Consider the following 13,204-nt stretch of genomic DNA (forward strand, 5'->3'; position numbering starts at 1 on the left):
CAGGATGGCACCGCTCATTCCCTGGCTCCCACAAGTGATGGTGGCCCTGAACTTGCTGCCACTCATCACCTGCTCAGAGTAAACAGTTGGCTGCATGAAAATAAATAGGAATACAAGGGAACAAGAGATGTGTGAGAAAAGAGGATTCTATTATAACTCGGTCTGGAGAACCTGTGTCCTGGGAATGCAGGCAATATTCAGAGTGTTTGGGGATGTTTGGAGTTTGGAAGAATCTGTATATAACCTCTCTCAGCCTGCCTTTAGCATCTCTCAGTGTGTAAATCAGAGCTCACCTAATAACCCTATAAATGCAGCCTCTTTGTTGTCCCTTGGAGCTATTCTCCCAGCTTGCTCTTCTGTAGAGAATAACTGAGCTACCCAAGGCACTGCAGCCCCACTCTCATCAACAGCCACTTGTATAGCTAGAAGAAGGATGGGCTGGACCAGGACACCACACTAGAAGCACATCCAGCCCTTGGCAATGCTGCACGCTCCCTGCTGGCACAGTCAATGCTCCAGCTCCAAGCACAGCCCACAGCCATGCCAGAAAACACTTAGGTTAAAACCTTGGGAACTTCTCAAGTAGAGCCCCAGAACACACAGGTGGGTGTTTTGCACTGAGATACCTAAAGCCAAACCCTGCATAGAACTATCTCAGCAGCAGCAGCTGACACCCCTTGCCAGCCTCAGGCAAGCTGGAAGACAGATCGGGGGTGGCAGATCGGGGTTACCCCTTCTGGAACCATGCAGTCTGCCGGGCTTTGGGGCTCCAAAGGACTTTCACCAGGAGAAAGAGCAGAGAGCAGAGGGTCTGCCTTCCTTCAAAGAGGGTGTGCACAGGAGCAGCTGACCTCGACAGTCCCTTGGCTGGCTGTCCCTGGGCTTTTTCAGGAAGCACCCAGCCCAAAGTTCATCTTCTGTTGTTGTGGGTTTTTTCTCTCAGGGTTATACTGTTAGTATTGTCTAGTATTTCCTGCTTCCTCCCCTGGCAGCTCCCCTGCTAGCTCAGACAAACAGCTACAGCACTCAGTTCATTAGCCTCTGTGTTTGCCACATCCGTCCCCAGGGAAATCCCTGGGCCCACATGCAGTTCAGCTTCTAACTGAGGCTTCCCATGCACCTGTCTACTGCACCAGGCTCCCAGTGTGTACAGAAGAGCAGTGTGCTGAATTTTTACCTTTATCCACGATTATTTGCACCCACCAAGTTTAGGCACAAAGGTTGCACAAGAGCATGTAGAGGTTGAGAGCAAAGCATGAGCTGAGATAGACAGCTTTCACTGCCCATGTGCAGCCTGGCTCGAACGGCCCAGAGTAACTCAGTTAAGGTTCTTAGTTTGCTCAAAATACCATCCAGTACCACAGAGAAATTTATATCTAGATCTAGTTTTGACATTCTGTATCCGTAATCCAAACAGAAAGCTCCTGTTTGGCACAGCCCTGCTGGCTGAGAATGCTCACATTGTACCAGGTTGATCTACCCTTCCCGAATCCTCACTGGCTCTATTTTCTGCATGGCCCCACTCTGCCACTCTCTCCGCCTTTGCAATATTCCCACTTGCTGGGAAGAACTAGAGACTGTAACAGTCTCACAGTAACAATATCACAGTTGCCTGTAGGGGGAAAGGCCCTTTTTAATTATTAGCATGCTCCCAGTTCATATTTTTCCCATCAGGTGCTTCCACTCCGTCTGCACCCATGGAGGGGGCCATACTGATGGGGAGAAATGTCATTGCCAGAGGGAAAGTTGTACAGCAAGCTCAAGAGATCTGCCTTTACTTCCTCCTGCACAAGACTCTTTTTTCCTACGTGAAACACATGTGGCAGCAAGCTTCACTGCATCAGGCAGCAAGCATCAGATTAAAGCTTTTTGAGCAACATGCTTTAGCAAAGCTTCCACATGAGAAACGGGAATGACACCAGAGAAAACTTATCATCCAAGTGGTAGCCAATTTCAAATGACTTGACTTATATTTACCCTTAAGGCATAACAATAAAAGCAGTTTAAACTGATACAGTACATCTCATCCCTAAGGATACTCAGAAATGCAACCAGATGATATACAAACAGCTCATAGTTCATGTAGAGAAACGCAGATCTTCCCAGGGATGCAATTCGCCAGTTTAAGAGATGCCAAAAATAAGTTGCAGTCAAAAAATAAAAACAGACTAGAGTAGCCAACCAGGAATCTAGATCCATTAGACTCTTATCAGAACACCCCAGCTAACGCTATTTTTGTGGCTGTGGGACATGGGTAGGATTTTAAATGCCCTAATTTGGATCTTGGCTTTATGTGCCAAAAATTACCCCATGTACTATTTGCTTGGATATTATATCAGCTCAAATAAGGTGGAGATATGCTTCCTATTGCATCCACCATTCAGCTTGTAGGAGTATGTGACTAGAGGATCTGCCTCTGATGAAAAATTTTGAGGAGGTAGGCATACAGGCCACATGGCACATGTAACATCATCAGCCCTCATCCTGGCTAACAAAAAGTGACTTTGAGTAATTTTCCTTCCTCTTATTTGGCTGTTTTTTAAAAGCTTTCAGATTAGTAACTCATATTATTATTAGAAAGCAGGAGGGAAATATGTGTTCCTTGTTTACCACTGGACTAATTGTTCAGAGCTGCATGGTTCTTATCTCTATAGTAGCTGTAAATTGGAGACTGAGATATGTGGATTTTAACTGCAAAATGTTATCAGAATGACAACATTAAGTGTCCCCTGGCTTCCCTCGCACTAGCAAAGTTCACAGACTTCTGGAGCAACAAACCAGAGTCCTATTCCAAAGAGGTAGCTGCACATGCATGTACATGTACAGACAGCAGGTCTACTACACTGATTTGCTTTGCTTTTGGTTTTAACAACCTGGGCCAAGATCTTGCTGGATGTTGTTAACTACCTCTCCTGGTATATTTACTGTGAGCCATGCACAGTCCTCAAGATTTAATAAGAGGAAACAGCTAATAGGTATCTGCAGCAGCAATCACAAAAGGATGAAGTTGAGGGACCAACTCTGGTTAATCAACAGCACTAGACAGTTCTCATGATTAGTGTGGCAATCAGGAAATTACAGTTTAATGTGTTTGCTGGAGGAAGGAGCACGAGAATCCTTCATGTACTTTAAAAACTAATTAAAACCCTACTGCCCCTTTTCAGTATTCAGGCACTCAAGGCTGCTTCTCGGAGCCCTGCCAGCTGCTTTCTGCAAGGTAGAACAAAAACAAACATTACATCCCTGCAGCCCCACAAACTTGACAATTGTGTTCTCAGGGCATACAGAGTAGAGGAGGCTTTTGCAAAACCTAGCTCTTAGGTATCCGGTGCAAATCCACCTCCCGTGGTTACAGCCTTTTACATTGTTAAAGTGACTTTCAGGTAGTCCCTTGGTCCTGAAGTGCCTGCTGGACCAGGCAGCGGAGACTGTTTTGAATAAAAAATGAAGAGAACATTAATCTCCTCTCAAACTGAAGAGCACAAAAAACACTCCTGTGAAATTAATGCAGGCATAGCAGAGGTATTAAACCAGAATACACAAGCAGAAAAAGGGGGTTCAGGCTGGCACAGATGACTGCAGCATTCAAGAAGTTTTCCTCCTGTTTCAGCAGGGCCAACCCCTGTTCCTGGATAGGTACAGCTGCTCCATCCCCTGGGGGGCATGTTTGAGCCTCCCAGAACTGCAACACCTGGGTTAGAGGCCACATAGGAAACTGGAGTTGCAATAGGCTCCACTCTATATCCAAAAAGCTGAGTTTGTTTCTTCCTATTCTTCTTCTCTTGTGGACCATGTAGAAAATTGTATAGAAGAACTGCTAGAATGTAGTAATTTAGAAAAAAAGACAGTACTTCAGCAGCACAAAACCAGCATCGATGACCTTCATGACCACTCCAAAATCTTTGATTTATGCTATCTTCTATACACCATCCCCTTAGGCAAATATCGTACAACAACTGTGGTAGCTGTGAGGAGTTACAGAGGAGACAGCAGCTTTATTTGTTAATGAGGGTTCCACTTGCCCCTGCATCTTCAGCTGGTTGCTGCTTTATATATGGACCAGGGTTTAGGGCTAAATCCCTTCTCAAGCCTTGCTTTGCCTGCCTAATACTCAGGGGTCTGGGGCCCCCTGTGATGCTTATGGCCAGGCTGCAGAGCAGCAGCATCTCCCTGGGGCAGGAAGTGGACTGGCCTTGGCATGACTTTCCATTCAGAAAACATTTTTGATCACCTTTCTGCTGCCCACAACTAGCTGCAGTATCACCAAGCTTAAACACACACAAAATAAAAGTATCTCATGTGCCTCTGAAAAGAGGTTGTTGCTGGCAAATGATTGCTAAAAATAGCCTTATGGTAGCCTGCGAGAGCACCTGGAGGTCATTTATGGAAGGAAGCAAAGAATTCCCTTTGCTGAACTCGGTTTCCAGCCATCACAGCGAGGATAGAACTTTTAAAGTTTAATTTCTGTGTGGTTCTAGCAAAATCCCAACTCACTGGGCTCAATTCCCCTGCTAGACAGAGCAAGAGATTGCTTTCCAACTCTCATCCTCCCTTTTTTGCAGAGAAGCGGGTAGGAAGATATTCATTTGTTAATTAAATTTCCCCTGCCAATTTATGTTAAAAAGGGGAAACTGTTTCAAAAAACTCACAAAACTTTCATAACCCTTAACCTATAACAGAAAGAATTGTATGGCTTTTTTCTAAACATGTCCAAAAGCACCACTGGATTGTCCCAGGCCAAGTGATAAACACTGAAAAAAAGTCCAGGTATGGCACAGCTGGGCTGAAAATTAGGAACATCTGCTCAGAGAAAGCCAGGCATTATCCCTCTCCTCTAGCTCCTCCTTTCATCTTTGGATTTTCTCATAAGTTCTTGTTCAAAGGGATGCCATCCCATGGGAAAATGACAAAAGGAAAAAAAGTGCAGACATTATTACTCAGTGAGGTCAGCAATAGTTGCAAGGGAAGAAAAATTCTTCATGGGAATCCCCTACATCTGAGAAGTCGAAGCAAAAATTCACCAGGGAAAAATTCAGTGCTCTCAGCTCTGCAGACAATGTCTTTTATCCATGTCGGAGCCTGCATTTATCCAGTTTTCATTACCCACAGATGGCACAATAGCAGTAAAAAGGAGCAGAGAAGAGTCAGTAGGAATGGGCAGAGAAAGTAATAAGTCAAAGATGTAATTTCTTTGTTCCATTATGGGTATGTACCCTTTGAAAGAGGCCTATCTAGTCCTGGACTAGAACTAGATGTACAGGAGTGGCTCAGAATTCTCACAGCACTGATCCCACAGCACTGAAACAGAGTGAAAATTTCCACTGCAAAGATGCAAAATCCTCTAAACGCTGAGGCAGCACCTGCACACTTGCAGGTGTTGTGACAGCATAAACGTCCATCATCTGCAATACTACCTCAATCTCTCCAAAAAGTGATACCCCCCCCCGCCCCAAGCAGGGCAGATGCAGTAGCAGCCTCAGCATTCTCTGGTAGTATTTGGTTCCCTGAAATTTTAGCATGACTTCGCCACCCTGGGCTGGTTACAAAGCTTGTTACTGATCGTTAGATGAGCACTGGTTAATGACTCCTAAGAGTCCCTCTCATCAGACCTCAAAAAGATCCTCACAGGCTCAGGGATCTGCCGTTGTGCAGATAGTGGAAGAGAGAGGAGCTTCTAAGAGTATTTATGCTTACAGCCTGGGCTTCTGGCCAGAGTCACCTTAGGAAACCTTACTGTGGTCTTGCAGTGTTCAAAGGGAGCCTATAAAAAAGATGGGGACAGGCTTCTTAGCAGGGCCTGTTGCAATAGGACAAGGGATAAGGGTTTTAAATAGGAAGGTCAATTTAGATTAGATATAATTAAATATTAGATATCATTTTTTACAGTGAGGGTGGTGAAGGTCACAGGTTGTCACAGGTTGCCCAGAGAGGTGGTGGATGCCTGATACCTGGAAACATTCAAGGTCAGACTGGACTGGGCTCTGAGCAACCTGATACAGCTGAAGATGACCCTGCTGATGGCAGGGGGGTTGGACTAGTGGGCCTTTAGAGAATCCTTCCAACCCAAATTATTCTATTATTTTGTGATTCCACAGCCCCTCTTACCGAACTTATAGAAAGTCGGTGGATGCAGGGTGCAATCAGGGCCAGCAGTGCCCAGCCAGTGAGGGGCGTTCAAGGGGTCCCCAGAGCGTGCAGAGAGACCCCGCAGCGGTGCCCACACCCCCTGCCCGCCAGGGAGGGGGCACCTGGAGCCTCAGGAGCGGGCAGGGCAGGGAAGGGAAGGGAAATCCCCCCGGGGTGCGGCAGGGAACTACCGACGGGGACGCCGGAGAGGCCAGTACTTCCCCCCTGGAAAAACGCCAAGTTCCCTCTCGCGCCGACATCTTTCCTCCCCTCCCCTCCGACGCCCCTTCTGGGCGGCCCCAGCTGCTCCGCCCTCCCTGCCAGTGCCGGCGGCGCCGAGCAGGACCAGACCCGTCAGTCAGGCTTTGACTGGCTGGAAATTCCCGTCCTCGGCGGCTCCTCCCCCGCAGAAATCCCCTGGCCGCGGTGTATATGCGAGGCGGCGCCGCCGCTGCCGCTCACTCGCAGCGCCCGCAGCTCCGTCGCCATGATCAGCGCCCGCCGCGCCGCCGAGCCGCCCGCCATGGAGGGCTACGAGCACCCCAAGAAGGACCGTCAGGGCGGGTTCCCGCTCGACGATCGCCACGACAGTGGCTTGGACTCCATGAAGGAGGAGGAGTACCGGCAGCTGGTGAAGGAGCTGGAGGACATACGGCTACAGCCCCGCGAGCCGCCCGCCTGGGCACAGCAGCTGACGGAGGACGGGGACACGTAAGTGGGGGTCGAAACGGGGCGGGGGTGGCTCGCACACGATGGGGGACACGGCACGACCGGGACGGGGCAGGACGTGCTGCCGGCGGGGAGGCGCCGGGCTGGGCCGCGCCGCGGCGGGAGGAAGGGAAGGGAGGGAGGGCGGAAAGTCCCTGGAGTGGCGCCAGGGAGAGGCGGCTCCCGGGCCGCGGAAAGCCCCGGCCGCGCCGAAAGCCCCGGCTTGCGACACCCGCGCGTGACCCTGCCCCGGGCCCGCCGCAGGGATCTGGGGGGGCTAACGTGGCATTAGGGGGGTTTAACGAGTGTCGCTTAATTATTCTTTTTTTTCCCGTGCAGTTTTCTCCATTTGGCAATTATTCACGAGGAAAAAGCCCTGAGCCTGGAGGTGATCCAACAGGCAGCCGGCGACCGGGCTTTCCTGAACTTCCAGAACAACCTCAGCCAGGTACTTTCACCTCCACAGCCCCAAATCCGGATCAGCCCCAGCTACCCCCACACAAGGCCTCTGGGGAATTCCCCCAAAAACGTCCTTTTAATTTTTTTTTTTTGTTTTAATTGATGGAATCAATTGAATCAAAACCTACTTAAATCAAAGCCTGCATTCGGGAAAGTCCCCAGCTGGCTCCAGCCGGTATTAGTACAATGCTTCCTCTCCCCTGAAAGAGTGGCATTTAACACCCACATTTTTCAAATATGATGCAATGAGTTGCATCCCTCTTTATTGAGATGTTAATGATACACTTCATATAGATGGACTGTTCGGTGTCCAGAGAGCCCTAAGTTCATCACTTCCAGAGGAAAGGGCAACTACACAATATCTTGGGAAGCATAAAGAATTGAGTTTATCGAGTGTGCTTTTAGCTGGTGGCACAAATCTCCAAGGGGTCGAGAGGTCTGCTTGTCCAGATGTTGCTGCAAGTTTGCACTGTAACTTACAGGCTGCTTTTTCTCTCTTTCGTGCAGACTCCTCTTCACCTGGCAGTGATAACTGATCAGCCTGAAATTGCTGAGCATCTTCTGAAGGCTGGATGCGACCTGGAAGTCAGGGACTTCCGAGGAAACACCCCCCTGCACATTGCCTGCCAGCAGGGCTCCCTTAGGAGCGTCAGTGTCCTCACGCAGTACTGCCAGCCACACCACCTCCTCGCTGTCCTGCAGGCAACCAACTACAAAGGTACAGGCACACTGCTAAACAGCTTATCTTGATGTGCTGCACTGAGGGTAGGGTTGGTGTCCTGTAGATCTCAAAGATCTCTGGAGAGGTGGAGAAGGATTATTATGACCATTTGAGAGTTGAGGAGCCCTAAGCACACAGCAGTGTGTGACTTCTTTAAAATGCCACTGTCTTATAGGCCTCCTCAGTGTCGATTATTGTCTCTCATGGCTTTGAATTTTGCATTTTTAGTGAGTACTTTTGCCATGCTCCTTCTTTTTTTGGTTGTAATAAGTTGCAGTCAAGCACTGGAATAAAACCCCTAAGAAATCTTTTCGAAATCCAACCTTGTTATTCATGCTCACTGGAAGCTGGAAAGCTCTTCCGGAAAACACCCTTTTGCCATGGATGAATTGCAAATTTAGTATCATCCTGGCCTATCATCTTGACTTTTAAGAAATGATGAGGCATTGAGTTAGACTTACTCGGATTTTCCCTTTGTGTTTTGCAGGACATACGTGTCTTCATTTGGCATCCATTCAAGGATACCTGGCTATTGTCGAGTATCTGCTGTCCTTGGGAGCAGATGTAAATGCACAGGTATGTAATGTGTACCATGAGTTTAACTGAGTGGGGCTTTGTAGTCTTAAGAATCAAAAGATCTGGCAGCGGCTCTGCCTCTCCTAACATGCCAAACCTTATGTTATTTTCACACAGGAGCCGTGCAATGGCAGAACAGCACTACATTTGGCTGTTGATCTGCAGAATTCAGACCTGGTGTCGCTTCTTCTGAAACATGGGGCAGATGTGAACAAAGTGACCTATCAGGGCTATTCCCCCTATCAGCTCACATGGGGAAGAGACAACTCAAGCATACAGGAAAAGCTGAAGCAGCTGACCACAGCTGACCTGCAGATGTTGCCGGAAAGTGAGGATGAGGAGAGCAGTGAATCAGAACCTGAATTCACAGAGGATGAAGTAAGTAACTGTTTGCTTCTTTTCAAGAGAAGGGGAAAATCCTGTCTTGTGTAGGTTTTTTTGTTACTGCTGCTCTGACAACATGCCCCAGTAACCTCTTGCAGTATAACAGGCATGTATAAATAAGGTCATGCTGTCAGCAGTGAGCAAAATGCAAGTGGGGCAAGCATATAAACAGAGTAAGAATAAAAAGTAAAAAAATAACATGAGGGAATGGAGGTTAACTTCATGCAACATGGTTCTCTGCACACCATTCTGTGGCTGACAGAGAACCTCATGAGATAAAATTCAAGTTAATGGGCGGTTTCCTCTTCCCCAGCCTTTGTTTTTCTAACATTCTGAATGCTGTTAAATGGCAAAAGTAACCATTTTGGTGTAAAAACTGTATACACTGCTGAAGTCTGGGCATGCAGAATTTGGCTGTTGTCCCAGAGTGGATACAGTATTTTCAGTAAGATTTTTGCATTAACAGCTTTTGTTTTTTTTTCTTGTAGCTTATATATGATGACTGCCTTATTGGAGGACGACAGCTGGCATTTTAAAGCAGAGCTTTCTGTGAAGTGACTATATACCTATGTATAGAAAAAGGACTGACTTTCTTCATTTAAAAAGAAAGTCGCAATGTGGAGAGAAAAAACAGGAAGGAAATACTACACTGCCCAGCAAGGAGAAGGAGCTCATAATTTTAACAAGACAGTTCCAGGATCTGCCCCGTGTTTAAATACAGGAGTGGGATATGTAACATCAGTAGAGATCTGTGATTATTCACGCCACCTGATAAAGAGCCATGTAGCTCATTTTCTCAGCCCTACAAAGGTAACAGACTACACATCCATCCTGCTCATTACAGAGAGCTTGCTTGTGGCATTAAGTACTGCAAGGAACACGTGTACTTTCATGGCAAGGTGGACTCATACCAACACCCCTTCTTCTCAGAGCCTGTGTGTTAATTTGCGTTGGGCTGGTGGCAGTCCCTGGCGTTCTGACTGACCTCAGGTTGGGGTCAGTGCTCTCAGTGGGGCATTCCAAGTGGAGGAGTAGGACCAAGGGACTGGTGACCTCCTGGCTCATAGGAGAAAGTAGCAATAATGTTAACTGTGGGCATTGGAAACAGTGTGTTTCACACCATGTGTGTCATAATTGCTACACTTTTTAGCAATTGTATATTGTGTAAATACTGTACATTTTTTGTTTATAATTATTTTGGTACATGTGAGATTTGTATTTATTAAAAAAAGTCAGATTACTGTATCTAGTCTGTGGAATGGTTCATTGCTCACCTCTTTGTCCTGAGATCATGGGAACCTGCCTGGTTTGCTTTTTAAGAAACATTTACCACCTAGTAGACCAATGGGGTCACGGTCTCAGGGGTTTTAGGTAGTTCACCTCAGCAGTGATAAGACATCTGAGCAGCTTGCAGCTCTCAGCCCTTCTGCTGCAGCTAATTTTGGAGGCAGACGTAGGTGTTGTTTCCTGCACCCATTGCAGCAGGCGGGCTGTGGGGCCGGGATTCCCCCTCTGTCACCCAGCACCAGGCTCCCCGCCCACTAGAGCGGGGTTTTTTAGGCTGTTTGTGGCAGCACCTGACCACTTCTGCCCTCATAGCACCTTTTGTTCCAGCTCCAGTACTTGGCAGTTTTTTCCAGGAGGCTGGAGGTTTGCAGCACAACCCTGTGTCTGCTCACCTCTTGTTTATCTCCTGGCCCAGTTCCAGCTGGAACTCTGACACCTTTGGAATTTCCGAAGGGGATTTCCATGGGAAGAGGGAACACTCCCAGGGTGCTTCCACCACTGAAATTCAGGTAGGGGGCCTCCCAGCTTCCCCACTGCAGGAGTTACAGCTATTCTTGTCCAATTCATAGCAGTAAAGGATATGGCTTTAATCCCCTTCAGTTATTCCTCAGGTTTCTCTCCAGCATTCAGGGAAACAGAGTCACTTTACTCAAGTCCTTTCCTACACCTCATTTTCTGCTGGCAGCACATCACAGCACAGGAGTACTTTCAGACACAAATTTTAGCCTGTTGTGTGTCGGGGTAAAGGATGAGCTGTGTGAAGGGTGACCATGCCCTGTTCCTTCTGTGCTGTACCCCGTGGATGGGAACAGGGAGCAGCAATGCTGCTGACGCAGGCTGGAGTTCTGCCAAGTATGTTGGCCAGGGGACTTATGTGCTGCTGGCACCTGGCCTAGCTCAGGCTGCTGGAGAATGCCATGGCCCCAGGTTGCACAGGAACACCCATTCCTTTTTCTACCCTGCTCTTCGCAAGGGGTTTCTGACACATGACCTGCTCTAAGGAGGGCTCACTGGTATGAGGAAGAACACCACAGCTGGCTGGGTACTTCCTAATTTGCATGGGAGCCAAAGGCCATTGTGGAAAGTTTTATATAAAATTGTCATCCTGAGTCATTTTTATTTCCCTTCCCCTCTAATTGCATAAGCGTAACCCAGGTGTATGCGCTGAAAGTTCCTTCTGGCAGATGGCCACATCTGCATTGCAAACCTGCAAAGTTTTCCAGGTGTGGGGCGGGGCGAGAATCTGCCAAAACCCCTTCTTGTTGCAAACTCACCCTACACTCTGACCAACCACTAAATCTGAGCTGGGAGTAGAGATTGAGGGGGTTTGTTCACTTGCTGCTACAGCAAAGAATCTCAAGTGATTCCATGTCTGGAAGTAGAAACAGCAATGCTCCACTCAGTTTCCCATTGCAAGATGGACTGGAAATGCTGTCAAGGTCCTGCAGAGGCATTCACCAGCTACAGCCATCAGTGCTCTGAAAGTGCTTGGGTACACAGCTGGACCTGCTATGCAAGTACTTAAATAGATACCATCTGAATGCAAATACTTCTCATTTGAACTGCCAGAGGGATGGAGAAAAATGCAGTTATCAGTAGTACCAGGCTGGTCTAGTAGTTTCAGAGGCAGTGGTACATTCTCTGCTGTCCATTGCAATATTTACACAAACAGTATCTAGGAAGGCACTGCTATAATCTTGCAAGAATTCTGCAATGACTTAATAAATTAAATAAATGTTTTACTGTATGAGGAAGTTCTGCAGCTAAACAAATCATTGCCCAAATACCACATGCTGGGTTTGCTACTGTTTGCCTCCACCAGTCATGCAAAAGTAAGCACGTAACGTATGCAGAGGAACCACAGGTAAAGCAAGTAGGATGGAGATTAATGTGAGAATATGTGTTTGTTAGCAAAATAAGCTGGGGCATGTTGTGTGTTTGTGCGTTGCTAATGCGGGGTTACTCAGTGCAGAGCTTTGCCTGTTCACTTCCATTATACAGCAAGATTGTCCGCTGTAGGACAATCCTGCACCCCTAGTTTCGAACATGTGCTCTTAATGGCTGCATGTCCACTGTCTCTGCCCTTTCCACACCTATACCTTTAGAAAGATCTTCTGAGAGTGTTTCTGGTGATAACCTGCCTTCATGAGGTCTTCTCAGCATTCTGGCAGATATGTTGCATGGTCCCATTTGTTGGGCATGGAGCAAGAACTCCATATGCATTTATTATTCCAGCATCACTTTTTCCTTATTCAGACAGCACAGCTGCTTTTGCAGAGCACATTAGCTTGTTCTTGCTTCTACTGCCAGTGCCTCCCCATACTGGTCCAAAGTTCAAAATTCTCTCACAAGCACCTTTTCCAACTGCCTTGTGTGTGTCTGCAAGCTTCAAGAGCAGCCATGCTGCTATAGATCAAGGTCCTGCGAAGTTCAGATTTAGTTTCATAACTGACGTGCCTGTGTCCTCTGCTCTTACTGCCCTTGGCACTCATATCTGCCTCTGCTTGTTCTTTTCTCCTTTCCTCCCTTTCCACAGGTTCCCCCTCCCTCTTCACCTGCAACACCAGTCATTCACCTGTCATTACACAGCATGAGGTTACATTTTTTTTCCCACAGCCTTTCTCTGCTGCCCATTCTTGTAAATCTCTGAAAATCCTGCAAGGATATTCCCATACTTCCTTATATTGCACACAAAGAACAGAACTCCCCATTTCCTCCCACACCCTCCTCTTCCTGCTTTCATTCCAGCTCACTGCAGACCTTTCTCACCATAATCACAAGCAAGAGGCCACCTTCAGCCTCTGCTCTCCTGGCTTTCACCCTTCTTAGCATCAGTCCCGGACTTCTCAAGAACCTTATGGTGGTGACAGATAAAATATACAGATCTCCAGGGAGGTGACACTGGACAGCAGAGCCCAAGGCCTGATTTTCCCCCCAGTAATT

The 13,204-nt window shown here is 47.5% G+C and overlaps 1 protein-coding gene across 1 annotated transcript; it reads left to right on the forward strand.

The window, feature by feature from the left end:
- Positions 1 to 6,453: 6,453 nt before the first annotated feature.
- NFKBIA (NFKB inhibitor alpha) lies at positions 6,454 to 10,219 on the forward strand. The gene is made up of 6 exons (XM_051806292.1): positions 6,454 to 6,837; positions 7,174 to 7,282; positions 7,801 to 8,011; positions 8,502 to 8,590; positions 8,708 to 8,968; positions 9,463 to 10,219. Exons 1-6 carry the CDS (start codon positions 6,614 to 6,616, stop codon positions 9,508 to 9,510), a joined length of 942 nt encoding a protein of 313 aa, XP_051662252.1. The 5' UTR covers positions 6,454 to 6,613; the 3' UTR covers positions 9,511 to 10,219.
- Positions 10,220 to 13,204: the final 2,985 nt, after the last annotated feature.

This window comes from Manacus candei, unplaced genomic scaffold, assembly GCF_025592945.1.
Source record: "Manacus candei isolate 608988 ecotype Guabito, Panama unplaced genomic scaffold, ASM2559294v1 h1tg000067l, whole genome shotgun sequence".
NCBI lineage: Eukaryota > Metazoa > Chordata > Aves > Passeriformes > Pipridae > Manacus > Manacus candei.